This window comes from Cotesia glomerata, linkage group LG4 (genome assembly GCF_020080835.1).
Source record: "Cotesia glomerata isolate CgM1 linkage group LG4, MPM_Cglom_v2.3, whole genome shotgun sequence".
Classification (NCBI taxonomy): domain Eukaryota; kingdom Metazoa; phylum Arthropoda; class Insecta; order Hymenoptera; family Braconidae; genus Cotesia; species Cotesia glomerata.
In genome coordinates, this window is record NC_058161.1 from 14110332 (window position 1) to 14138095 (window position 27764).

General features: G+C 31.8%; 6 protein-coding genes across 10 annotated transcripts in view; 4 read left to right on the top strand and 2 right to left on the bottom strand.

The window, feature by feature from the left end:
* Nucleotides 1–1818: 1818 nt before the first annotated feature.
* LOC123263668 lies at nucleotides 1819–4715 on the bottom strand. The gene is made up of 2 exons (XM_044726585.1): nucleotides 4626–4715; nucleotides 1819–3435 (listed from the first exon to the last, which is right to left on the bottom strand). Exon 2 carries the CDS (start codon nucleotides 3414–3416, stop codon nucleotides 1869–1871), a length of 1548 nt encoding a protein of 515 aa, XP_044582520.1. The 5' UTR covers nucleotides 3417–3435; nucleotides 4626–4715; the 3' UTR covers nucleotides 1819–1868.
* A 320-nt stretch (nucleotides 4716–5035) lies between these two features.
* LOC123263669 (WD repeat domain-containing protein 83) lies at nucleotides 5036–6208 on the top strand. 2 transcript variants are annotated; one of them, XM_044726586.1, is made up of 2 exons: nucleotides 5036–5148; nucleotides 5231–6208. In XM_044726586.1, exon 2 carries the CDS (start codon nucleotides 5300–5302, stop codon nucleotides 6185–6187), a length of 888 nt encoding a protein of 295 aa, XP_044582521.1. In that variant the 5' UTR covers nucleotides 5036–5148; nucleotides 5231–5299; the 3' UTR covers nucleotides 6188–6208. The 2 variants fall into 2 exon arrangements, with proteins under 2 accessions (XP_044582521.1, XP_044582522.1); XM_044726587.1 differs by having other exon boundaries at nucleotides 5234–6208.
* Nucleotides 6209–7603: 1395 nt separating this feature from the next.
* On the top strand, nucleotides 7604–16081 carry LOC123264258 (zinc finger CCCH domain-containing protein 11A-like). 2 transcript variants are annotated; one of them, XM_044727453.1, is made up of 6 exons: nucleotides 7604–7775; nucleotides 7972–8041; nucleotides 8803–8922; nucleotides 10338–10509; nucleotides 10643–10759; nucleotides 15271–16081. In XM_044727453.1, the coding sequence occupies exons 2-6, from the start codon at nucleotides 7982–7984 to the stop codon at nucleotides 15954–15956; spliced, it is 1155 nt and encodes a 384-aa protein (XP_044583388.1). In that variant the 5' UTR covers nucleotides 7604–7775; nucleotides 7972–7981; the 3' UTR covers nucleotides 15957–16081. The 2 variants fall into 2 exon arrangements, with proteins under 2 accessions (XP_044583388.1, XP_044583387.1); XM_044727452.1 differs by having other exon boundaries at nucleotides 7605–7775; nucleotides 10640–10759.
* Nucleotides 10755–13440, top strand: LOC123264260 (uncharacterized histidine-rich protein DDB_G0274557-like). The gene has a single exon (XM_044727457.1). It carries the CDS (start codon nucleotides 10870–10872, stop codon nucleotides 11314–11316), a length of 447 nt encoding a protein of 148 aa, XP_044583392.1. The 5' UTR covers nucleotides 10755–10869; the 3' UTR covers nucleotides 11317–13440.
* Nucleotides 16082–16118: 37 nt separating the features above from the next.
* LOC123264256 (paired box protein Pax-6-like) overlaps nucleotides 16119–27764 on the bottom strand; it is a 35357-nt gene continuing 23711 nt past the window's right edge. The window contains exons 6-9 of one of the 2 annotated variants that reach the window (XM_044727450.1): nucleotides 19474–19724; nucleotides 18118–18380; nucleotides 17758–18056; nucleotides 16119–17557 (exon numbers count right to left, since the gene is read on the bottom strand). In XM_044727450.1, the coding sequence (XP_044583385.1) occupies nucleotides 17460–17557; nucleotides 17758–18056; nucleotides 18118–18380; nucleotides 19474–19724 (911 nt within the window). In that variant the 3' untranslated portion in view covers nucleotides 16119–17459. Of the gene's footprint in view, nucleotides 17558–17674; nucleotides 18057–18117; nucleotides 18381–19473; nucleotides 19725–27764 lie in introns of both variants that reach the window. The other variant, XM_044727451.1, reaches the window with a different exon arrangement.
* Nucleotides 26409–27748, top strand: LOC123264259 (pro-resilin-like). Of its 2 annotated transcripts, XM_044727456.1 has the most exons (4): nucleotides 26409–26542; nucleotides 26599–26808; nucleotides 26992–27210; nucleotides 27317–27748. In XM_044727456.1, the coding sequence occupies exons 1-4, from the start codon at nucleotides 26537–26539 to the stop codon at nucleotides 27695–27697; spliced, it is 816 nt and encodes a 271-aa protein (XP_044583391.1). In that variant the 5' UTR covers nucleotides 26409–26536; the 3' UTR covers nucleotides 27698–27748. The 2 variants fall into 2 exon arrangements, with proteins under 2 accessions (XP_044583391.1, XP_044583389.1); XM_044727454.1 differs by having other exon boundaries at nucleotides 26412–26542; nucleotides 26599–27210.

Consider the following 27764-nt stretch of genomic DNA (forward strand, 5'->3'; position numbering starts at 1 on the left):
GTTGTTTAAATTTAAAAATTTTTAAATTTGATATTAAAATTTTTAAAGAAATTAATTATTAATTTTATATAAAAAAATTTAATAAAGAAATTTTCTTAAAAAAAATTAATTGAAAAATTTTTTTTTAAAGAGTTTTTTATATAGTAAATTTTTAAGAAAAACTTTAGATTAAAATTAAAAAAAAAATTAATTAATAATTTTATATAAAAAAATTTTCTTAAAAAAAATTTATTTTGAAAAATTTTTAATACAGAAATTTTTTTAAAAAATATCAATATAAAAAATTGATTAAAAAAAATTTTTAAGATAAATTTAATATTAAAATTTTTAAAGAAATTAATTATTAGTAATTTTATATAAAAAAAAAATGTCAATATAAAAAATTAATTAAAACATTTTTGTTAAGAGAATTTTTAAGAAAAATTTAATATTAAAATTTTTAAAGAAATTAATTAATACTAATTTTATATGAAAAAATGTCAATATAAAAATTTAATACTGACATTTTTTTATAAAAAAATTTAATACAGAAATTTTCTTAAAAAATATCAATATAAAAAATTGATTAAAAAAAATTTTTTTTAAGAATTTTCAAGATAAATTTAATATTAAAATTTTTAAAGAAATTAATTATTACTAATTTTATATAAAAAAAAATGTCAATATAAAAAATTAATTGAAAAATATTTTTTTAAAGAATTTTTAATATTTAATTTTTGAGAAAAATTTTATATTAAAATTTTTAAAGAAATTTATTAATAATTTTATATAAAAAAATTTCAATTTTGAAATTTTATTAGAAAATATCAATAAAAAAATTGAATACAGAAATTTTCTTAAAAAATATCAATATAAAAAATTAATTAAAAAAAATTTTTTTTAAGAATTTTTATTACAGTAAATTTTTAAGAAAAATATAATATTAAAATTTTTAAAGAAATTAATTAATACTAATTTTATATCGCGTTACAGGTGCCATAAGGGCGTATAAAATTTTTTTTTTTGCATTTCTGCACATTTCGGACGAAAATACATCGATTACCGAAAAAAAATTTTTTTATACGCCCTTATGGCTTCCGGGACCCACCTCGGATGCCATAAGGGCGTATAATAAAAATTCTGGTTTTTTTTTCTAGATCTAAAAAAATTTTTAGTTAGGCGAAAATTTTTTTTTTGCATTTCTGCACGTTTCAGACAAAAATGAGTTGATTCCCAAAAAAAATTTTTTTTGCTACGCCCTTATGGCATCCGAGGTGGGTCCCGGAAGCCATAAGGGCATATAAATTTTTTTTTTAGCATTTCTCTCCATTTCGGACAAAACTACGTCGATTCCCGAAAAATAATTTTTTATATGCCCTTATGGTTTTTCACCAGGACCTTTTGCCGGTATATGCCCTTATGGTATCTGAAACGCGATATAAAAAAATTTCAATATTAAAATATTAATAAAAAAAATTTGAATTTTTATGTTTTTTAAAAATAACTTTAAGCGTACGAAAAAATCATAATAAAACTTTGAATATATTTTTTTATCAAGAGAAAAAAATTAAATTTTGCACCGCTGTAACTAAAAATATTATTTTATTATTTTTTTAACTAAGTGCTGAGGGAAAACTTTTATTTTTTATGGATTAGAGAAATACAATTAACAAAATTTTTATTTTTTAATACAAGGATTATATTTCTAGTTCTTTCCATTATCAAAGTTGTGGTCATTTAACCATTTAATGGTTTTCAACAATATTTCTTTTACAATAATATTTAATACTTATAAAAAAATAGCGAAACCTAAAAATTGTTTATATAAACTGATAATAATTGAAAAATAAATTTTCTTTTTTAAAACTAAAACTGGTTTCGATATATAATTACGAACTATAAAATGCTCTTATAAATGCGTTCAACTGATTGTTGTTTAAATACTCAACAATATCTAATACCACTTCAAACGGTAACGGTATAGCTTCTCTAAGTGATGAAATTTTTTTCAAATTTTTAAGAAGTCTTAATCTTTCCTTAGCATTTATTATTCTGATTTTGATTGGATTTTGATAGATTTCATAGAACAAAAATCTCGGGATATTATTACTCTGCCTGATAACTTTATCCAGGGCATCCGGTAAATTCTCTTCTCGCGCCAAAACTTTTAATTTTTTATCATCAAAAACTTGCATTAAAAAATAATGCATTGTCATTTTATTATCGCCGAATTCAATAAAGCGTTCTTGGAATTCTTTTTCAATGAAATCTTTTTTGAAGTCATCAACAATCTTCCTGAAATATTCGTCACTGGCAATTAATTCATCCATCAATTTAACTTGTTGTTCTGGAACAGGTGATCTGAATAAACTCCTCAAGACCAGATCTTTTATAACAATAGCTATACATCGTTTTTGATCACTTCTAATTGATTTTAGATAATTAAGTCGCTTACGTTCTGAATTGGTATTTATTAAATGCTCAGAATTTTCATCTATAGGAAGCGTGGCGTAGTATAAAACTCTAGATAATGACATAGAAGTATAATAAGGCAAAGCCAGCATCAGTATAGTAGAACTTCTGTAAGCTAATAGATTGGGTAAAAATGTTGCCGGGTCATTGTTTATAAGTGCATACATGTCAGCTCCCCAACTTGATAGCTTAGAAAAAAAATATGAGTTGACTTGCACTCCACCAGTACCAGCGAACCTTTTAAGATATCGAAATTTTCCAAATTTTTTAGGATGCAGTGGATAATGAGTGAGTGGTACATCATCATCATCGCGGTGGTTTATCAACTTATCCATCAATCCAGGATCTTCAACATTTGACATAATGTCTGGAATGTACCGATCACACTCGCTTTCAACAGCGTACATTAGCAATGTTTTATTTGCAAGGCTTATAATATCTACGTTGACTTTTTTGAGAAGAGAAATTATCCATGGTTTACAATAAATAACAGCATATGCAACTAGTGGCATTTTTTCACCAAAATCGGGACACCATTCTCTGTCTTTGACGTGCTTTAAAAAAATTTCTTGTCCGAATTTAGCATCAACATTTGTATTAGCTTCCACTAATATTTCTATTGTTTTAATCCCTGTTATTTCTTCTTCGTATTCGTCAAACAAACTGACTTTATAGTCTATTTGTGCATAAAAACAAGCCAAATGAATGGGTTGAGTCCCATCAGCACACATTGCATTGACATCTGCTTTATAATCATTAACTAGTAACTCCACCATGTCATCTTTATTTTTCATGCATGCAATATGCAATGCTGTGAATCCAGCATATTTTCCAGCTCTGATTATCGGTTCATTAACATTAATTCCATTTTCTAATAACAATTTAAGATCTTCCAATTTGTCATCTTCGATGGCTTGATACATCAGTGAGTTGTTAGTTGTTGTTGGATTTAATTCAGGATCCATTTTATATCTTATTTACTGTAATAATAATAATAGATAAATATATAAGTTATCCTAATATTATATTATTATATTATATTATTATATTATTATAATATTATAATATAAAATTGAGATGAAATGTATGTGGCATCAAACTATTCGTAACGTGATTGGTCGAATATATCATAAGCATGAAAATATATGCAAATGCTACAGTCAGGTGCGCGCTTGCGCGCGCAAATTCAAATTCTAGTTAAATATTAAACTTTAAAATGATACATTTGATGCCCTCGCGGTTTTTTAAATACCGTAAATTTTCGGTATTAATGCGTTTACCATAAATTAACCGTTATAATTCTGAAATAATACGGTATTTCTGTGGTTATTTTGGCCAGTTTTTGTTACTATAGTTATACAGCATTTCTACCGTACTTTTGCTGAAAAGTTCAGAAATAATACGATAAAATTACCGTAAAACTCTAGAACTTTTACCGTAAAAAATCTATGTATTAACTATAATATTACTATAATTTTACAATAATAAAATGGTATTTCTACGGTAAAAATACCAAATATATACTGCAATTTTACCGCGTTTATACTGATATAATTAAAGATATATAATGCTTTCTACCGTAAGATGGATGATGGTTGTGTTTATTACTAATAAATTATTATTAGTAATAAATATTACTCTATTTATAGTAATTATAGTAATTAATAGTAATTAATATTACTATAAATAGATACGGATAGTGTCTCTGACAGCTCAACTGGTAGTGCCTTCAGCGCGTAAGTAGATGATCCGAGTTCGAATTCCGGTCTGGACTAAAAAAAATGATAATAATAATAATAACAGAGAAATTAATTTATCAACCTCTTAAAAATTATTCATGATTATTTATATTATAAAAAAAATTTTAAGCTATTGAAAAATAGTAGTAAAGCAGCAGATTTTTGGTATTTTGCCGGTAATAGAAAGTAGGGATCTTCTTTTCCGGTTTTTTGCTGCAATAGTGCCGCAGATATACAGTAAATATGCGGTACATTTACGGTTTAAATGCTGTTAATATACCGTAATTTTTCTATTGTATTGCCGTAAATATTTTGAATTTATTTCGTAATAATTCGACAAAAAAACTGGCTAAAATAACTCAAGTATTACGGTAAAAATACAGCATTTATATCGTATAAATACCGAATCTTTACGGCATTTCCAAAACCGTGAGGGATGTCAACTGAGAATTTGGTACAAAATATCTTATACGCTCTCTTTTACTTTTATTTTTTCTTTTTTAATATTACCTCACAATTTAAAATTTTCACTGTTATTTAAATTTAGAAAAAATTATTTTTTTTTTTTTTAAATTATTAGAAAAATTTAAAATTTGTAACTATTGTAATTTTTAAAAAACATTTTTTTAATTCTTATTCAATTAAAAAAAAAACAATAATTCAATTTTTATTGTTCAAATAAATTAAAAAAAAATAATAAACAAGTGCTACTTATTAAAGGTTATGTTTTACATATGCACGATTTTAGTTGCGTAAATTTAATTATTATTGTAAAAGTAACGCGTATGCGCGTGAACACCATGACATAATTTAAATTAAACGCTTCTTACCCGCCGCTGATAAAAAATAATTAGCTGCCGCCATCTAGCGGATTTTCAACCAACATTTTCTCACTTCTCTCTGCCATTTTGATGGTAACTGCCATTTTGACGGTAACCGAGCAACAAAAGACACCTGGGTAAGTAAACACTTAAGAATTCTCCATACAATAATTACTAACTAATTAAATAAATAATTATTTTAACTAATTCTGTCCCCAGCTAATATCTGAAGCTTAAAACAGCAAAATAATAAAAATAAAAAGGGTTAAAAACTAAAACACTGACAAAATGGCGTACAAGTTAACGCAAACTCTAAAGACAAAGAGCATAGTAAGGACAGTGCGTTTCAATGTCGACGGAGCTTATTGCATCGTCTGTAACAGCGACCGTCGGCTGTACCTGTTCAACCCTCACCGCAGCGCCCTGCTGAAGACTTACTGCGGACATGGCGGAGAAGTAATGGACGCGGACAGCTCCTGCGACAGCAGCCAGATAATTTCTGGTGGCTTGGACAAATCTGTGATTCTCTGGGACGTAGCAACGGCGAGTCCTCTGCGTAGGTTCCGAGGCCACGCGAGTGGGGTCGCTGCGGTGAAATTCAGCGAAGAGTCGACCTTGATAGTCTCCGGGGGCAGGGACAACTTGGTCCAGCTGTGGGACGCGCGCTCCAGGTCCCAGGACCCGGTCCAGACTCTCTCCGACGCCAAGGACGCCATTTCGAGTGTCAGGATCTCCGACCACGAAATCCTGACCGCTTCCTTCGACGCTAGAATCAGGAGGTACGACGTCAGGGTTGGCCAGCTTGCCACAGACTGCCTTGGAGATGCTGTTACTTGCTCGTCCTTCACCAGGGATGGACAGTGCACTCTTAACAGCTGCGCTGATGGCGCCCTCAGGCTCCTTGATAAGGACTCCGGTGAACTCCTGAACGAATTCAAGGGCCATCTGGCCAGCGACCTCTGTTTAGAGTCCTCTGTTGACTCTCAAGACTCTAGAGTCTTGTCCGGCTCCGCAGATGGCGCTCTATGCATCTGGGACCTCGCTTCTGGGGAGCTCGTGGATAGGCTCAAAGGCGATTCAAGGTTTCCTGTTGTTTCTGTCAGTGTTCATCCTACAGACAATTGTGTTTTGGTTAGCAATGGCAGCAATGTTTTTATGTGGGTGTATGAAGGTTAATAAAAAATTTTTTGAAAGGAATTTTAGGAGTTTTTTATTTTTTGTAGTTTTTATGGATAGGCAGTATAAAAGTGATCATAACTCCTAAAATATTGAGTTTAGAAAAAATTTATAAGAAACCAAAATTGTAGCTTAGGAAATTTCCTATAAATAATGTTTTTATATTATAGGTCTATCTTCAATATTTTAGGAGATATAGGAGCTTTAGGAGTAAGTAGTAAGTTTGATAAAATTAAGAGTGAGGGTTTAGGCCGGATTAGCGGCGATTGACGTGGTTTTTCAAGGTTAAAGCTGATTAGTTTTTGGAGTTGATCAATAAAGCCGTTCGAGTTATTCCAAAAAACCACTTTTGAAAAAATTTTTTTTAGATTTTTCGAAATCTATCGGTCCGAATCGATCCAAATTGTATCCAAAATCTAAGTTTGGACAAGCCTTTTCGAATGGCGCCAACCGCGATTGAATCGGTGGAGCCATTCAATAGTTATGAGAGGTTTACATACTTACATACACATACACACAAACACACACACACACACACACACACACACACACACACACACACACACACACACACACACACACACACACACACACACACACACACACACACACACACACACACACACATACACACAAACACACATAGTGACACCCTCACGGGGATAGTCAGGGAAGCTTCCTGTGACCCTCAAACGTCGAGATCTGATGAAAACTCGATTTTTGTAAGACGGGGTAAAACCAATAACTTCCCGATTTTTGAAAATCTGAGATTTTCTTAGCGGGAAGTTAAAAATTGACATGTAGAAATTTTAAAAAATTAAAAATGCAATTTTTTAAAAATAATTTATTAGAATTAATTTAATTGTTCAATAAAATTAAAAATGAAAATTAAGTTGGCCGACATCTGAAAATTTTTAGAATTTTTTTGTATTGAAAAAATTATTCCAAAAAAATAAAAAAAAAAATTTCATTTGTAAAAAACTTAAAAAACTGTAAGTGTAATTTTTAAAAACAATTTTTTTGTTCTAATTTAATTATTGAAAAAAAAAATAAAACTTAAAAACGTCGGCTAACTTGATTTTCATAGTTAGCCGACACTAAAAACTCTTTGATTTTTTTTTTTTAAATTAAAAATTAGAACTACAAAACTATTCTTAAAAAATTCCACGGATAATTTTTAAAATTTTCTACATGTGAAAATTTATGTTTTAATTTTTTAAAAATTATTTTTGAATAAAAACAAAATTCTAAAAATTCTTAGATGTAGGCTAATTTAAATTTCATGGGCTAACTTTAGTATTATAAAATAAAACAAATTTTTAAAATTCAAATTTTTCCCGCCATTTTTAAAACGAACTTACCCCAGTCCCGCCATCTGTCATCAGCGCTCCCAATTGCCAGAGCCTTCGAGAAAGAGTGAGACAGCTTGCAACTAAACCCTCGAGACAAGCGCTTATCTTATCCATTGGCTCAATCAGAGCAATCGCTCGTAAAAAATTGTTGAAAAATAGTTTTTCTTTAAAGTTTATTTGGAGTAAAAATTTTCCGAAAAATCAACTGCCAGTTTGTTTCAATCCCCGCAAAAAGAGTGAGTAATACTTTTCCAATAAACCATCTGTCAAAAATACTAATTTACATTAATTATTGCTCTCATCTCATTCCAGCAAAATCACTAACCTCCAAAATTCCCTTCAATTTTATTTTTTATTAAATTTTTTCTTTAATTTTTTTCTTCTTTGTTTATTGTTGTAATTTTTATAATTGATTTTTTTTATTTTTTTTAGGTTAATTAATATGGAGCAGAGCAGCAAAAACCAAGACTGTTATTTCTATTATTACTCCACGTGCACTAAAGTAAGTTAATTTAATTTATGGATTAATTTTATTTATTTAATTAATTCATTAATTTTGTAGAAAAATTTAAAAATTTTTCCGCCGATTTTAAATTTATTTATTTTTTTTTAAATATATTTTAAGCTAATGTACATTTTATACACTTGATACATTTCAGAATAATTTGTAAATTGTTCGCCATATTGTTCATTAATTTTTCTTGTTACACACATCGACAGTTTTTAGTTGTTTTGTTTTAACTCGACAGTATTAATTATAGAGCACTGTCTGAGTTTATTTTTATTGAAAAATAAAAAAAAATATTTTTTTTGACATTTGTTAATTTTTATAAATTTATTTAAATAGAATTTTTTTTATTAAGAAAATTTTTACTAGTTATTAAAAATAAAATTTTATTTTTTTTAAATAAATTAACAAGTGTGATTTTTTATATTAAAAAAAAAAAATTTTTTTTTTTAATCTGAAAAAAAATCATTTTGAATTTTTTTTTATAAAATTTTTTGTTTAAAAAAATTATTTTTTTAATTAAGAAAATTTTGTAAATATTTTATTCTAATAATAAAATAATTATTTTTAATTTTTTTGATTAAAAAAAAAAAATTAAACTAATTATTGTATTAAAAAAAAAAAAAAAACAATTAATTTTTTAATAAAAATTGAAATGATATATTGAAGATTCATAGCTACTATTTATTAATAACATTTCAATTATTCGAAATGATATATAATATATTGATTGATTAATTAATTAATTTTTTTAGGGTGATAGTTGCCATTTTAGACATGAGCCATCAGCATTGGGAATCGAAGTTATGTGTACATATTGGCAGCAAGGCAATTGCATGAATGAACATTGCAACTTTCGACACATGGAGCTTAAAGTAATTTTATTTGTTTAATTAATTTTTAATAATCTATATTGTTAAGAGTTTCATATCATTCTCACTAATAGTCAATTTATGATGATAAGTTGATAAATATTGACATTTTTGAAGATATAAGCTCATCCCGTTGTTACACTCATCGAGAGCTTTCATTTCAGTACCCACATCAATTTTTCATATATTTATATATATTATATATATGTATATATGAAAGATATATCAAAAATGCATGTGGGTACTCAAATGAAAGCTCTTGATGAGTGTAACATCAAGATGAGTTTATATCTTTAAAAATATCATAATTTGACAAAATACAATATAATTTTTAAATTATTGACATTTTTAGAGATATAAGCTCATTCTGACATTACACTCATCAAGACCTTTCATTTGAGTACCCACATCGATTTTTCATATATTTATATATATTATATGTATGTATAAATGAAAAATATATCAAAAATACATGTGGGTACTCAAATTAAAGCTCTTGACGAATGTAACATCGGGATGAGTTTATATCTTAAAAAATGTTAATAATTAAGAAATGACCTTGTATCTTGTGAACTATTGACATTTTTAAAGATATAAGCTCATCATGATGTCACACTCATCGAGACCTTTAATTTGAGTACCCACATCAATTTTTCATATATTTCATATATCTATATATATATATGTATATATGAAAAATATATCAAAAATGCATGTGGGTACTCAAATTAAAGCTCTTGACGAATGTAACATCGGGATGAGTTTATATCTTAAAAAATGTTAATAATTAAGAAATGACCTTGTATCTTGTGAACTATTGACATTTTTAAAGATATAAGCTCATCATGATGTTACACTCATCGAGACCTTTAATTTGAGTACCCACATCAATTTTTCATATATTTCATATATCTATATATATATATGTATATATGAAAAATATATCAAAAATGCATGTGGGTACTCAAATTAAAGCTCTTGACGAATGTAACATCGGGATGAGTTTATATCTTAAAAAATGTTAATAATTAAGAAATGACCTTGTATCTTGTGAACTATTGACATTTTTAAAGATATAAGCTCATCATGATGTTACACTCATGAAGACCTTTTATTTGAGTACCCACATCAATTTTTCATATATTTATATATATTATATATATCTATACATGAAAAATATATCAAAAATGCATGTGGGTACTCAAATGAAAGCTCTTAATGAATGTAACATCAGGATGAGCTTATATTATCAAAAACATCAATTGTTAAGAAAGTACAGTGCAATTTAACGAAAATCATTATTTAATAATACAAAATTTTATTTATTTATAGTTTACAATTATATTTATACCTAGGTTGAAAAAAATTATAAGTATAAGTATAAATTTGTCTAAGAAAATTAATGAAAATTTTTACAGAAAAATCGTAAGTCAATTCCGTGCTACTGGGAAAGCCAACGCGGCGGGTGCAAGAAGCCTCACTGCCCATTTCTGCACACCCTTGACCGACCAGCTCCCAGTGAAGCGACTATCAACCCTAGTAAGACTCCTGGACCAAAACCGGTCACTCAAGAATGGTCTAATCGTCCAGGTAATTTAGAATTTATTGTAACTGATGAATATTTAAATAATTAAATATTTATTAGAAATTAATTTTTAATTTTAAAGTATATAAATACTTAATAATAAAAATTTTTTTTTAAAACTAAATTTTCCTCCAGCAGATGGCGAAAAATTTGCAGAAGCCAGTGGCGAGAGTAGCGTAGGCCACGGGAGTAGCGAATCAAGCAGTTTTATCAGCGGGTCAGTGGTGGACCCCATAATAGTCCGGTTTAACGAAGGTATGAGGCTTTATTAGCCCCCCCGCCGCCCACCACCGGCACCCTTCAACGTGCACTATCATCTCACGCCAGGCGCTCTGTCCCTCACGTCGACAAATTTGCATCACCACATGAACCACCATCACCACTTGAACCACTTGAACCACCATCAGCATCAGCATCCTCCGGGCCGTAGCCCGGCTCTGCCGATTCGTAGTCACCAGCTGATAGATATCGAACGGATTCCCCCCCACCAGCAACATGCTCGGCATCAACAGCATCCTCTTCACCACAACGGACTCCAGAGTGGCCAGCATCAGCATCAGCAAGTTAATCCCTCAAACTACCACAGCCAGCTGTTCGGACACACTACCCAAATTTCAACTCTCTCTAATTTACCCGGTCACCGTACTATTACCAACATTCAGACTCAAAATCAGAATCAGCCCCAATTGCCGAATAATAATTTTACTACCCATAATTCTGCTACGGCTAATTTACCCGACGTTAATAGTTCAAGTAATAGATCACGTTATCCATTTCCTTTTCTCGGTTTTACTTCCTGGAGAAGGTACTGAGCACTTTTATTAAAGATTAATCAATTATTTAATCTGGATTAACCGAGTCATTAATCTTAAATTGGCTAGTACATATGAATACTATTTTTTTTTGGAGTTAATCCGATGATTTTTAGACAATTGGGATCCAATTGGCCAATTGGTAGCTTCAATTGGCGATTAATCGTCAATTGGACCATAAATAGAATTTTTTTTGGTGTTAATTTGATGATTTTTAGACAATTAGCCAATTGGCAGCTTCAATTGGCGATAAATCAACAATTTGACCACAAATAGAATTTTTTTAATGTTAATTTGATGATTTTTGGCCAATTGGTAGCTCTAATTGGCAATTAATCGACAATTAGACCATAATTAGAATTTTTTTGGTGTTAATTTGATGATTTTTAGACAATTGAGATGTTAATTTGGCACCAATTGGCCAATTGGTAGCTCCAATTGGTGATTAATCAACAATTGGACCATGAATAAAATTTTTTTTATGTTAATATGATGATTTTTGAACAATTGAGACATTTTTTGAACAATTGGGATGTTAATTGGACACCAATTGGTAGCTCTAATTGTCGATTAATCGACGATTGGACTATAAATAGAGTTTTTTGACGTTAATCTGATGATTTTTGAACAATTGGGACGTTCATTGGCCAATTTGTAAATCAATTTGACACCAATTGGCCAATTGGTAGCACCAATTGGTAATTAATCAACAATTGGGCCATTTAAAGAATTTTTTTGACGTTAATCTGATGATTTTTCAACAATTAGGACTTTAATTTGTCACCCATTAGCCAATTGTTGATAAATTAATTTTTTTAGCTATTTATATTTCATTTTATAGATTTTTTTTGTGATTAATCGAAAATTGGACTATTAGTTGAATTTTTTTGACGTCAATTGAGACAATTGGGCGATTTATCAAACAAAACGAAGATTAATCCAATAATTAATTGATTTATCTGGTGACTGGTGAATAATTGATGATTAATGACAAGTTAACGTGATGGTTAATGCATTTGCCTGGCGGAGATTTATTTTAATGTGCAATTAATTTTATATTTTTTGTTGTTACGTTGGGGGTTCCATGGTGGGTTAACAATTTATTTTCTATTATTTACCATTGAAATTTTCATTTATTTTGAGTTAACGGCCATTAACAATTGCACGAATAATTAATGGCCTCTTTTTTCTGGTTTCAAATTACACGATTAATTAATTGTTTAACATTTTATGGATACTTAATCTATTACTTTCTTAAATTACACTGATTATTGTTATTAATCACTTTAACAAAATTTAATTTGTTAATTAGTTAATTTACAAGATGGCGCCGTGCGCTGTTTTTTTTGTCAATTTTTTTTTTGCAATCTCCTCAATTTATTTAGATTTTATGATTAATTATTCGTTAATAGGCTATTAATCACAATTTTTGGCATTTATAAGCATTGATACACGATTAACTGCCGATTAATCAAAATTTTTACCATTAAATTGTGATTTTTTTGTTATTAATTGACAGATCACACTCCAAACACTAAATTAATCGTTAATTGGTCATTAAATTCTATTTAAACCCGTTTAATAACGTTTATTCGCTAATTATTAATGGAATTCAAACAATTTAAATAATTAATCGACAATTAGAGCTAATTACCAGTTCATTAAAATTTTTTTGTTGCTGATTGATTATAGTTAACATCCTAAACAACATAATTAGTAACTTTTTAAAACATTTACAATTAATTAATTCCAATTTAAAGCTAATTAATTGGTAAATTTCGACAATTTGAACGATTAATCGACAATCGGAGATAGTTAACAATCTATTAAAATTAATTTTTTGCTGATTAATTATAGTTAACATCCTAAAGAACATAATTAGTAACTTTTTATGACATTTATAATTAATTAACTCCAATTTAAAGCCAATTAATCATCAAATTTCAACAATTTGAACGATTAATCGACAATTTGAGATAGTTAACAGGCAATTAATGACAATTGAACACGATTTTTATTAACTAGACCATAAATAGCAATTATTTAATGCATTTCCAATTGATTAATACCAATTAATAGCCAGTTAATCGAACGATTAATCCCCCAATTGTCACAATTATCCCCTTGACATCGAATATTTTAAATTGTTTGTGATTAAATCACCAAATTGGAGTACTTATGTGCCTTACTATCAATTTACGTTAACCAATTTGATTACCAGCCATATTAATTATTCAACTGATTAATTAACATCCAAAATTTCACAATTAATTCTCAAATTTTTAATTTGCGCTTCATGTACCGCAATCTAGTGATTAATCACTTAAAATTTAAAATATTTGTAATATTAATATAATTTACCGAGGAGACATATAAATATATAAATATATATTTAATCATACGATAAATGCACATATTAAATATTAATCCTATTATTTGTTATCGCATTCATTTATCAGCTTAAAGAAACTACCAATCAATTAAATAATAAAAAAAAATAATAATATAATTAATTAATTATTAGCCTGAAGGATTTATCAAAAGCGTAAACAATCGTCAGCATTATTAAACTATATTAATAACACAAAGCTGCAATGCCTTCATATGTTTTGGCTTGTTACATGATACTTCCAATTAATAAATATATTGATTGATTAATCATATAATCACATCAGTTGATTAACAATTTAAATAAATAAAAAAAAATAGTTAAATTTAATGAAATCGGGCGTTTTTTTTATACTAATATGCCATCATGATTAATCTGTTGATTAATCGATATCTTAATCAATTAATCGATCAAATAAGTCCATTAATTTGGATCTAAATCGAGTCATTAACCTTCCAATTGTCGATTAATTGACAATTGGGGTTAAAAATCATTTTTTAAGCCGATTAATCAAACATCAATTAATTAATTAGTCCAAAATAGGTGAACTGTATGGTCTACTAATGATTTAAGTCTTTAACAAGTCGATTAATTGACTCATTAATGCTCCAATTGTCGATTAATCAGACAATTGGGCTTAAAAATCGCTTTTTATGTCGATTAATCGAACATTATTGTATTCATTAGTCTAAAATAGATGAACTGTATGGTCTATTAATGATTTGAGTCAGTAATAAGTCGATTAATTGACTCATTAATGCTCCAATTGTCGTATATTGGACAATTGGGCTCAATATTGGATAATAAGGCGATTTATGACCGATTAATGCGACAATTTGTTGATTAATTGATTGACAAAACAATCCAGATGGCAGGAGGATCCTTTTAAGTTGTCACTAAAAAAATAAGCGATTAATCGACGATTAATATAAATTAATGAAAAAAAAATAGATAGAAAGGAAAAAAAGTGTTTTCTTTGTTTTTTCAAAGCAATTAAAGGTAATTAATACTATTTAATAAAATATATAGAATTTTTATTAACAAAAATTATATTAATTAGATAATTATTGATTTAATTATTAATTAGAATTATTAATTAATAAACAAGCGTGTAAAACCTTCGTAGTGGCATTTGCATACACTTTGCAATGGTATAAATATATATAATAAATAAATATAAATTAATATTGATATTAAAAAAATTTTCTCAGCTCGGCAAATTGTAACTGCCTATGCGATGGTTAATTTTTTTTATTAAAATATATTTATTGTAAAAGCAATTATAAAAATGATTAATCGAGATTATCTAATCATTAATACAATTAATTTTCTCTTGGATTTTTCTTTAATCTCTTTACAAAATTAACCACGATTAATCAAAAATTTTTAAAAAATTTATTTGATAAAGAACTGATTATTGTCTGCGATTGATATTAATTATTTATTGATTCATTATTTTGATTAATAAATATTATGGGCAATATTATCAACGTTTAATTCATTTACCTCTCTTTTTAATGTTTTTAAATGAACCTTTATTAATATGTATTAATTAATTATTTCAGAGACTGATAATGAAGGAAATACCCCGTCGCCGCAGAAATCAGCACAAGCGCCATCTCCACGGCCGCCTTTGAACTTCCGTCGGCAGAAAACCTACGAGGAAGAAAGGATTGATGAGATTGTTGAAGAAACAGCTGCGTATTATTCTTACCCAGTTTATAAGCCAATGGGAGAAGAGTATGTGCCATCTAGAATTGTTCCCAAGAAGCTAAACACGGAAGAGAAGTGCATGGACTTTGAAGTTCTGACTTTAGAAGAGATAAAACGCCGTAAAAAGGCTATTTTTGAGACTAACAGCTCAGATTACGACTCATTAGATAATCAAGTGACTTTATCAGTCATCGGTAATGAAGATTTAACACCATCTGATGGTATATTACCGACGGAATCGAGAAAAAGGAAGATTTTCGAAGATCAACCTTCCAAGCCTATTAAATTAAAGCGCTCTAGCGCCAAAAATTCTACTGTCGGTACAGAAGATCAGACAGTCGGTAAAGAAGATCATAAACCAGGCGATGCTGCAAAGGACATCCAATTGAGGCTGTGTGACAGCACTTCTGATGGAAAAGAAGAAAACGGCAAGCAGGAGGAAGTAAGCTTAGATGATCCCCTAGATGACGTTGGTGATACTGCAGAGGCTGTTGATGATATTATGGACGATATTCATCAGCTGCTTGGCGAGACGTGATATTTACTATATTAAACCCCTTAATTTTCATCAAATACTCTCAGTAAGTGCCTCCATTTTGTTTGTGATTCTGCATTTATTTTGAGTATTATTTTTTGTATTGTATTGAATTAAAAAGTATTCCTGTATACGAATTATTTTATTGTCAGTAAGGTAGAAAATAATTTAAAATTGTTATTTTTATTTATAATTGATATATTATGCTTATCTAACAGAAATAATCACAATTGGTCGCCAAATTTTTACAATTATAACTTAAAAAAAGGGTTTAACAAGAACCTTATTACACTGATAATCACTAGTTTAATAATAGTTATAATAATAATAATGATAATTATTGGAATTAATCAGTTACTCTTAACAACTATTTGACTAACTAATAATTTATCTATAAGAGAAATAAAATAACTGATAATTAGCTATTAACAAAATTTATATATATTGTAAATTATAATTTATCAACTGTCGATAGGAGTCGGTAATAAACTGACTTACCGACTTACCATTAGTCTATGCTTTATCAAGACTTGTTAAAATGTGTCTCATAGAAATTAGAGTCCATCTGTTGGTGAGTTTAATACCGCCATCTTGCTTAAGATGATAACTAGCGGGAACTATATTGAAGATTCGAACGAAAATTTAGCCAACATAGGAAATGCAATTAGTTTTCAAATAGAATGAAACATAATAAACATAATAACAAAAGATTTAATAAATATTTCATTAATATTATAAGTGTTTCATATTGAATCTAAACAAAAATCAAGTGCATACAACAAAACTAAAAATTATCACCGTTATATACAATGGAAAAATTTTTAAGTTTATTTTTACAAGTCGACAATTTACACTGCTTGTCAAAAGCGATTTTTTAGCCCCCAATTGTCCAATTAATCGACAATTGGAGCATTAATAAGCCAATCAATCGACTTCTTGATTACTCAAATCGTTAATAGGTTATATGGTTAACTTACTTCAATTGCAAAAAAAAAATAGTAATAAATTTTTATAAAAAATTCTTTTATTGACAATGACAATTAAGATTGATCTTATTTATAATTAGTTATTAACTAATTGATTATTAGTCAGTAAAAACTAAGGGATTTTTTTTTAAGTCCTTCCCAATTTTAATGCTGCAGAATTCCGCAGTTAATTTATATATTACATTGATTAATTAGAAATTTTTTTATTATGTCTCATTTTATTTTAAAACCCGATTTCATTTCTAATGTTGGGTACATTTTCGTTCGGATCTCCAATATGGTCCTAACTAGGGCGTATTTTCAATTGTTCAAATTGAAGGTTAAACATATAAACAGTCATTAAAACGTTAGTGAAATTCCTGGCCCTAATGATAACCTTCTTAATTATTAAGGGTTGTAAATTAAGAAGTTGTCGGTAAGTTAGTGACTTTTCACTCAGATGGTATATCGATAAGTCTGCAGTCGGTAACACAGAACATTACTGACTTATCATCAGTCGGTAAGTCGACAATTGATGTTATCACTGTAACCTAGGACTCCAGTACTGAGCAGCCATATCTGGAGTAGGTTGGTGACCTGGTACAGCAATTGGAACACTGACCCCAGGAGAAATGAGACCTAAAAAAGGACACCAGGGTTCAAGATTAGCATTCGAATTGCTCTAGAAGACTTAATTAAGACTAGCAAGCATGTTAGATAAGCTGGGTCGGTCATCCATGATTGGTTATCCATTACCGATTAGCAGTGGTGATGGTAGCCGAGTCCCACGTGTGGCTAGAGCGCTAGCAGCGAGTGGAGTGAGTGCGGTAGACACTCACCGGTCGAACTGGGATTCTGGTTGTACTGGTTAAGCCCAGGCGTGTGGTACGGCTGGGTGGGGCTACAGCTCGGCCTGGACCCGTATCCTAGATGAAGAGGCTCGTAACTGGGTGGTCTAGCTACGCCGCAAGAGTAGCCATTGTCCCGCTGGTGAAGACAAGCCGCTGGACTGGGTCCAACTGTCATACCGACGGTCATCCCCATGTGGCCCATTCCTCCGCTGGTTAGTGATGACATCGACGTCGTGTGCTGCTGGCTCTGCTGGGCCATGCTGAAGTTTGACATTGATGTCATTGGGCTGCAAGACAATAAGATTATTAATTAAGGTCTTCTAGGGTAAGGTAGGAGATTGGACTTACCTGTAGGAGTCAGGCATGCTGGGAATCCCCGGGTAGACACTCGGTGCGAAGCCATGGTGGATTCTTGGAGGAGATGGCGGAACTTGTGGTGGTGCCTGGGCACCTAGTATCCCCGATGGTGGTGGCGGGGTCGGATGCCCGCCTACTAGGTTCACAGAATGACTGGTTTGTTGTTGGGGTTGCTGGGCTGGTTGATTGTCACGTCGTTGGGTGCGGAGCTTTTCTTCGCGTCTCCACTTTGCGCGGCGATTCGAAAACCAGACCTGAGTTAGTTGAGATAAGGTCAATTTCTATGCTACAATCCAGGGAGAAGGATAATTTGGGCAGTAATTGGGATTAGGGCCAAGATTGGAAGGATTAGGATTTAAATCTGAGATTTAAATCAAGATTAGAAGGATTTAGATCCAGATTAGAAGGTTTAGGTCAAGATTAGAAGGGTTAGGATTGAAGCCTTACTTCAAATCAAGACAAGGAGGCTTTAGATCAAGATTAGAAGGGTTAGGATGAAGATTTCGGATTATAATCAGAATATATAGCTCAGGTTCAAGAATAGCAGAATCAAAATTAGAAGATTTAAAATCAAGGTTTGGTGGCTTAAGATTAATATTTAAGCCTAGAATTAAGTTTGACAGTTTAGAATCAAAATTTAAGGTTCTAATCAAGATCAGAAGGCTTAGGATCAAGATTAGAAGGCTTAGGGTCAAGATTAGAAGCTTTAAGGTCAAGATTTGGTGGCTCAAGATTAAGAATTAAGCCTAGAATCAAGTTTCAACAGTTTAGAATTAAAATTTAATACTCCAATCACGATTAAAAGGCTTAGGATCAAGATTAGAAGGATTAGGGTCAAGATTAGGAAATTTAGAATCAAGATTAGGTGACTTAAGATAAATATTCAAGCCTAGAATCAAGCTTAAACAGCTTATAATCAAAATTTAAGGTTATAATCAAGATTAAAAGGCTTAGGATCAAGATTAGAAGGCTTAGGGTCAAGATTTGGTGACTTAAGGTCAATTTTCAAGCCTAGAATTAAGTTTAAACAGCTTAGAATTAAAATTTAAGGTTCTAATCAAGACTAAAAGGCTTAGGATCAAGATTAGAAGCTTTAGGGTCAAGATTAGAAGATTTAGAATCAAGATTTGGTGGCTTAAGATTATTGGTCAAGCCTAAAATTAAGCTTACAGTTTAGACTTAAAATTTAAGGTTTTTATCAAGATCAAAAGGCTTAGGATCAAGATTTGAAGGGTTAGGATCAAGATTTATGATTCTAACCAAGCCTAGGTTAAAAATCAATGGCTTAGGAATCAATGAGAGGTTGATTTAGGAAAGAATAGCCAAATGAAGGCCATTAAACCCTACCTGTATCCTGGCTTCAGGCAGTCCAATCTTGCCAGCAAGCCGCTCTCTAGCAAAGACATCAGGATAGTGAGTGCGCTCAAACTCCTTCTCCAAGGCATCAATCTGGTCATTGGTGAAGCTGGTGCGGTTCCTCTGGAGCTTACGTTTGAGCCTGAGCCTAGCTTGGTCGTCGTCGGCGCCAATACTGCCGGCGTTGCTGTTATCGCCCCCGCTGTTGGTCTCGTCAGAGTGTCCTCCCTCCAAGTCAGCGACTGAAAATCAATCAAACAATGTAGCGTAAGAAAAAATGTATATTACAACTAGATGCGTACAGGATTGCAGCTACAGAGAAACCTTATCTGGAGTTTCTGGGTGAGCGCGTTCGAGCGTCACTGGTTTTAGCGAGGGAGAACCGAATGAGAGAACGCAAGGGAGCAGAGGAACGGGGTGAGTTTTGTGTGTCGAGGAATGGGAAGCGATAAGATGCCTCCGTTCCCGTTTTAGCTATCGCTCATAGTCTACCCGGTCCTGACAATGCGGTAATGGAAACTAGATAGCAGATTTTTAACATTGAATCATACGGTAGTTCGGCTACGCTCTTCTCTACCTACCACGAGGAGTCTCTACTCTTAGAGTAATCCAACTAAGGGTGAGGATTAGGGAAAATTTAACCCAACAGTGCTACGGCGCAAATGAGTTGTCTTGAGTTTAGCTACGCAAGATCCCTACCAAGGCTTAAGCAGCAATTAAAACCGCCATGTTATAAACTTATATTGCGTTCTCAAGTTATACACTCAACTCAAATCGTCTATATTGTTATTATTTAACATTAAATTCAATAAAACTTACGCTCTAGACGGATAAATACTCCAATTAACGGTTAATCAGACAATTGGGATCAAAAATCGCTTTTTAAGCCGATTAGTCGAACATTTATCAATTAATCAGTCTAAAATAGGTTCATTATATAATCTATAAACGATTTGGGTCGTCACAAAGTCGATTAAATGACTCATTAATGCTCCAATTGTTGATTAATCAGACAATTGGGATTAAAAATCGCTTTCTAAGCCAATTAATCCAACATTAATCAATTAATCAGTCTAAAATAGGTGAACTATATTGGTCTATTAATGATTTAAGTCATTAACAAGTCGATTAATTGACTCATTAATGCTTCAATTGTCGATTAATTCGACAATTGGGATCAAAAATTGATTAATTAGTAGATTTATGACCTATTAATATGAAAATTTGTTGATTAATTGATTGACAAAACAATCCAGATGGCAGAAGGATCTTTTTATGTTGTCACTCAAAAGAAATAAGCGATCAATCGATGATTAAGGTAAAAGTCCCAATTATTGACAGGGGTCTAAATGTTCACACCCTAAATTATTTTTGAATATATTTATCTGTAATAAGAATAATTATATAAATTTTTATTAAATTCTAATTAATTCAAAAATTGAAAAAAATTACTGTTCAATATTAAATATTAATTATTAAAAAATAAAGTTACCACCATTAAACCAGCTTACAAGCGTCTTTCTTAACAACTTTCGTTAGAAAAGCAATTTTTTTAAATGCTGTTTAAATTAATTTCTTCATCTAATTATATGATCTTTTTTTTTTTTTTAATTAACAATATATGAAAAATTAATAAAATTGAATAATCGAAATTAATTGTTTCCTTTATAATATTTAAATAATGGGTGTCAATAACTAGTTGATAATTTTTAAGTTGAATCTCATATTGACAGCCAGTCGACAGCGCTATCACGCCTTTTTTTTTTACTTTAACCCAAAAATTAACTGTAAGAGTTTGAACTGTTGATTCAATAAATTATTTTTAAATTAATTTTTATATTTTTAACAGTAATTAATTATTTATGGAAATTATTATTAATAAACTTTAATAATATTGATTACTTAATTAGTTTAGATAAATAAGAATAAGCTAATAATTGTAGGCATGCTTAGTATAGATGTCAATAATTGGGGCTAAGGTATGTCAATAATTAGATCAATCAGTTTTTTAACCTGTCAATAATTGGTGTAAGAATACTCTATTTAATTATTTAAAATTAATTAGTAAATATCACTATCATTTTAAAAAAAGAAATTGATCAGTTAAAACCATACTTGAGCCACAAACAAAATTCAACGATATTGATATTTGATTTTTAAAAAAATCAAATCATAACTTTGTCTCTTATAGTGTCATTGGGGCTTTTACCTTAGTCATAAAAAGACAATAAAAAATTAATTCTAGAGATTAAAAAATTATTTTACCTGACCGGGATTTGAACCCTGACTTGTCTGATCAGTACTTATAGTTCTCTGTCAAGCAAGAAATATTAAAGATTGGAGTCTAAATATTGACACCCTAAATTATTTTTAAATATATTTATCTGTAATAAGAATAACTATATAAATTTTTATTAAATTCTAATTAATTAAAAAATTGAAAAAAATTACTGTCCGTTAATATTAAATATTAATTATTAAAAAATAAAGTTAACCATCAAACCAGATTACGAGCGTCTTTCTTAACAACTTTCGAAAGAAATTGATTAGTTAAAAACATTACTTGAGCCACAAACAAAATTCAACGATATTGATATTTGATTTAAAAAAAAATCCCCTTTACCTTACATCGGTTGGTTAAGCCGGTAAATAAACTTATATATCTACTGTTGAAAGTTCTCATCTTGAAACAAGAAACTCCTGAGCTTGATATCAACCACTTAGTAACTTAGATAATTTACGCCTGACATGTCATGCACACACAGGTAAAAGTTTAAATATTTAAGGTATCGATTTAATGGCGGCTAAATTGAAGGTGTCGTAGCGTAACCTATCAGATTTGTATTCCCTCCCTTTCAGGGTCTAGGGAGTCATTCCCATTATCTGGCATTAGTCGACCCTAATAAAAGTACCAGTTTTGTTGAATGGTACATAACATCTGTATCATCACCGGGTGGATGTTGTCTTTCATTGTTGCCGCCTTGCATCTGTCGCCGCCATTTTGCCACGCGATGACTCGTTAACGCCCGAGTGGACTCAAAGAGGCCAAAAGGGATTGTTAATCGAAAACGGTTACCAACTTTTGATTGGTTAAATAAATTATCGAGGTATAATGAACTCCTTGGGCGCCAAGTAGCCCTTAACATTAAGGAGCAGCCAGTCCGACCGTTTGATCGGCATTGTTTCACGCTAACCGTTAGCACGTGGGCCATTTAATGAAAATCAACTGCAGTTTAAGAGGAGGGACAATCAATCAGGTTATTGTTGCCGAATAGAAGCGTTTAGCTAAGTGGTAAGTGGTAACTCCATTATAAAACTTTTCCTCCAGTCTTTTTGTGCATTTGTCACTTGACCGTGCCTAAGAACTCTTTGCTTTCCTTCTTGGCTTTTCTTTGTCCCGGTTCCAACACTTTTAAACTTTCACCCCAGTAGATTCGAGTGCTTTTAACACACCTTAAAATGCCCGTAGACAAGCGCCCATTACGCTCCAACGACTTCAGACGATCTTTCTTACTCTTTTTTTTTTTTTTTTTTACTTATCTTTACTTTATTTCGACTCTCCGTAGCTGTTAACCTTTTTGGTGTCAATATTTTTAACAGATCTTGCTTTTAAGGGATGCGCTTGCCTCTTCGACTCCGTCCGACGGCAAACGGCTGAGCGGTAGAGAGTCTAATTAATTTTTATGGAAAATTTTAGTATTAATACCTTAATTAAGACTTAAAGTGATTTTCTAGACTTCAAAATTTCAGAAATTAGACGATAGTTTTGATTTTTTAAGCTAAACATGAAGATATCTTAATTTGTTAGATTCCTTTCGCAGATTGTCAAAAATTAATTTAATGAACTAATTAACCTTCCAAATCTTTTGATAACCACCTAGAGTAACTTTCTAGACCTTAAAATTTTTTAACCTAACCATAATTTTAATCTGAGAGCTAAAAAAGCTAAATTTTGCAATTCGTTGATATCCTATAAAACTTCAAACCTTTCGCGAATTATTAAAAATAAATTTAATGAACTAATTAGCCCTCAAAATGTTTTGATAACCACCAAGAGTAACCTTTTAGACCTTAAAATTTTCAAACGTAACCATAATTTTGATTCTAAAGCCAAAAAAGGGTAAATTTCGCAATTAGGTATCCTATCAAACTTCAAACCTTTTGCAGGGTATCTAAAGTTAATTTGATGAACTAATTAACCTTCTAAATCTTTTGATAAGAACCCAAAGTAACCTTCTAGACCTTAAAATTTTCCGACCTAACTATAATTTTAATCTTAGAGCTAAAAAAGCTAAATTTTGCAATCCGTTGATATCTTGTCAAACTTCAAACCTTTCGCAGATTATCGAAAATTAATTCAATGAACTAATTAACCTTCCAAATTTTTTGATAGGAACCCTGACTAACCTTCTAGACTTTAAAATTTTCAATCCTTACCATACTTTTGATTCCACACCTTAAAAAGCTAAATTTTGCAATTCGTTGATATTCTATAAAACTTCAAACCTTTCGCAGCGTATCAAAAATTAATTTAATGAACTAATTAACCTTCCGAATCTTTCAATAAGACCCCGATTAACCTTCTAGACCTTAAATTTTTTAAAACTAACCATAATTTCGATTCTAAAGCTAAAAAAGCGTAAATTTCGCAATTAGATATCCTATCAAGCTTCAAACCTTTCGCAGGGTATCAAAAATTAATTTAATGAACTAATTAACTTTCTGAATCTTTTAATAAGAACCCCGACTAACCTTCTAGACCTTAAAATTTTCAAACTTAACCATACTTTTGATTTTAAAGCCAAAAATGATCAATTTCAAGTGAAACTTAGAACCTCTTGAACTAATGAACCACCCGTTGTAAGATTAGTTGATCTAAACACCCCGACGGGTCACGGAGCGTCTATAGCTTCGAAGTCACCAAGACCATGGAAGCTACAAATGACAAGCACATAACAGGAGTCTTAAAGTTGATCCGGAGTCCCGAAAGATGAATTGGATAAATGAGAACGGAAATATTATAGAAGTGGATTAAATGCAACCATCCGTTGTATACGATCGAATACATAAGCAGCTCTTTCTAGGTAACTGAGTTTGCTGGGGTTATTACGCGATTCATTTGTAACTCGGTCTTTATATGTTCATGTTCATGTGTTTTACACACGGTTCTGCAGAGTATTTTCCCCGGCGAGGAGAAGAAGAGAATAATATATAACTGCACGGTTTCCCAGCCGATAGACTCCAATCCTCTTTGCCAACAAACGCTCGAGTGAGCGAGCAGAGCAAATCTCCTTATGCGCAACTCAATCAAATTCCACCCGTATATTTGCGAATCTATATAAATTTTTGTTATTTTGTCCTCTCATTACACATTTTTCCCCAATATTATTATTATTCTAAGAAATGGCGATGATAAAATAATAATTGGGAATCTCTGATCCCGTAGTCTGGAGCTGAGGCAAATTGTCAACAATCCAGGAGCTAAATAGGCGAAACACACGACTAAGAGGACAATTATTTCCGGCTTCTTGACTCCTGCGATGTGTACCTTTACAAGTTTTGCTTGCTGCATAGTTCGCTGAGCAGCCAGCCCTAACTTTCAGCCCAATTGTTACTGATATCTTAAGATACAGCTTTGTAACAAGCTCAAAGTTACTTTAAAATAATTAATTTTGCTTTTTTTCCCGCCAAAATTTGTTAAAAAATCCGCAATTTTAATAGCTTAATTTCTAAGGCCCAAAACTCGGGACCTATGGGACTTACGATAAAAACTAAAAATTACATTTATAGGAAATTTAATTGCCTATCGAAAAGTACTAAGATGATTTTTCTGTATCTCGCACCATTTCATCAGAATTTCAATTCCAAAAAACTCCTTCCAAATGACCTTGAAACCCTAGGGTTAATTCCACCGCGCTCCAACTCGGAACCTATGGGCCCTATAAAAAATTTTCTATCACATTTTTTGTAGCGAATTTTCTCCCCTACAAGTAAGTGTATGCACTTTTATAATTCCACCAATAGGAGCCCGGAAAATTTGGCTATAAGTAAACGCGAATTTTTTAAACCAAAAAAAGGGTTCTTCATCAAGCCTTCAACGGTCGCTTAAGCTGTGAACGTGCAAATTTAGCGTGACTTTAACACCGCTGCGCTCCCCGGTCCCCAGAGACTTATAAATAAAAATGATCACGTAGTTGGTTGCGTAATGGTCTGACAAATAAAAAGTACGAGTTAAATAAACAAATGATATCATCGAGAATCAGTTGTGTTACAAAGGCTAAATATATCTTAACGCAACAAAAAGTTGATTCGAATGATAATGAACCGAGCTGGGCCAAGGGTTAGGTCCTTCCCTTTAATAACAGTATCCACCCTTCATAGACGATTAATCCAGTTTACACGCATCCCTCCAGGGTAATTTATAAGTCGGAATCCTCACAAACGCCCCCGGTATTCGATTACCGGGTTTAATTTAAAACTAGTCCAAATTTCGCTTGTAAAAAATAAAATTTAAAAAATTCTCAACTAAAATAAAAATCAGTGTGAGAAGTTTGAATTCAGTAATGCAGGGACGGTAGTATCTCGCCCTTCTTTTGTCCCTCGCTCTCAACTCCGATATTGAAATGGAGTCGTTTGAGTGTTAATAATTTGCTTTGCGAAACCCTCTTTGCAGTGCCCCGGTCTTTAAAACTAAAACTTTATTCTTATTTTCCCTCTCTCTAAAATTTTATCAACACAAATCTACCATCTATTTTTAATATAAAATCCTCGATATTAATCCCCCCCCCCCTCCACATTTCACTACTTATTACACGCACGTTATTAACGCGTGCCAGGAATACTAACCCTAGATTAACCAGCAACAATTGCATAACCATGGTCCAGGAAATTCCGAAACTAATGGCCTCAATCCCATTAGAATGCCTTGGAAACTCATCTGGGCCTTTAATTATTCCGTCCTCAATTTTCAATTGGCCAATGTCATCCGCGGGTATAAAACCCGCCTGGCGCTTCATCGAATCATCAGTTTCATCGATAGCTTCGTTGGATCAACATGAAGGTAAGTCTCAAGTCCTCCCCAGTATCTTAGGATGATAATAACTAATCTTGCTTTAGGTAATCATCTTACTGGCTTGTGTCGTGGTGGTGCTAGCAGAGCCACCCGTAAGGAACACCTATTACTTCGCTAAGCAGGAAGAAGCTCCTTACCCATCTTCTGGATGGAAGCCTGAAGGAGCAGCGTTTGATCTTCCCCAGAAGCAGGTTCAGCCTGCTAAGCAGTACGGAGCACCAGCTGCTCCCCAGGATCAGTATGGAGCACCAGAAAGACAAGTTAGTGGACGTCCACTTGGTGAAGCCTTGAAGAGTCCCAATCCAGCTCCTCAACGCCAATATGGAGCACCAGAAAGACAATCAAAAGGAACACCAGTCTTGCCATTCAGTGGAGCTTTGAAGAATCCATCAAACCAACCTCAACGTCAATATGGTGCACCTCAGAATCAATATGGTGCACCTCAAAATCAATATGGAACACCAGCAGCACCTCAGAATCATTATGGAACTCCAGCAGTTCCAGAAAATCAATACGGAACACCAACTCCAGCACCTCAAGACCACTACGGAGCACCAGGACTGCCCCAAAACCAGTACGGAACACCACAATACCCATCGGAATCATCAACAGTCCCGGATTACGACGAGACAACTTTCCCAACGACAGAATCCCAGGTAAGTAACAAACTAATTGATAATCCGGCGGCGTACCAAGTTCCGTTTGGGTGATTGGTATTCCGCCGACGGAAACTTTCGATATGTCAAGGACGTTTGGTTACAGGCCGAGCCGGTTGAGTCAGTCAATGAACTGGACGATACGGGGAACGTAGACGAGCTTAAGCAAGGCGAGTACTTCATTGCTCTGCCCGATGGAAGGCTCCAACGGGTCCAGTATGTCAGTCGCCAGGATTTAGAAGCCATGAAGTACTTTGCGAAAATCCAGGCTGAGAATGTCGAGCCACTTCGTGGACCAATTTATGCTTACCAGCCACTCCAGAAGCTGCAATTCGCTCCCGCTAATTTGGAAGTTCAAGGAGTCGCTGCCAAGATTCAGGTCCCGGTTGCTGCAAAGGTTACTCCTGCGGAGGAAGTTGCAGTGCCTGTTGCTAGCTTCAGCAACTTTAATTATCCCGGCGAGCAGAGATTTTTGATCAATTTTTAGAGATTTGATTTGATGTAATATTGTAGAGATAATAAATATGAATTGACGATAGAAGGGTTATTGATTT

Coding starts and splice junctions, on each gene's coding strand:
- LOC123263668 (XM_044726585.1), bottom strand. CDS start 3,416: ATGGATCCTGAATTAAATCCAACAACAACTAACAACTCACTGATGTAT.
- LOC123264258 (XM_044727452.1), top strand. CDS start 7,982: ATGGAGCAGAGCAGCAAAAACCAAGACTGTTATTTCTATTATTACTCC. Junction 8,923..10,337: donor TTCGACACATGGAGCTTAAA/GTAATTTTATTT, acceptor AAATTTTTACAG/AAAAATCGTAAGTCAATTCC. Junction 10,510..10,639: donor AGAATGGTCTAATCGTCCAG/GTAATTTAGAAT, acceptor ATTTTCCTCCAG/CAGATGGCGAAAAATTTGCA.
- LOC123264260 (XM_044727457.1), top strand. CDS start 10,870: ATGAACCACCATCACCACTTGAACCACTTGAACCACCATCAGCATCAG.
- LOC123264259 (XM_044727454.1), top strand. Junction 27,211..27,316: donor TCCCAACGACAGAATCCCAG/GTAAGTAACAAA, acceptor GTTTGGTTACAG/GCCGAGCCGGTTGAGTCAGT.
- LOC123263669 (XM_044726586.1), top strand. CDS start 5,300: ATGGCGTACAAGTTAACGCAAACTCTAAAGACAAAGAGCATAGTAAGG.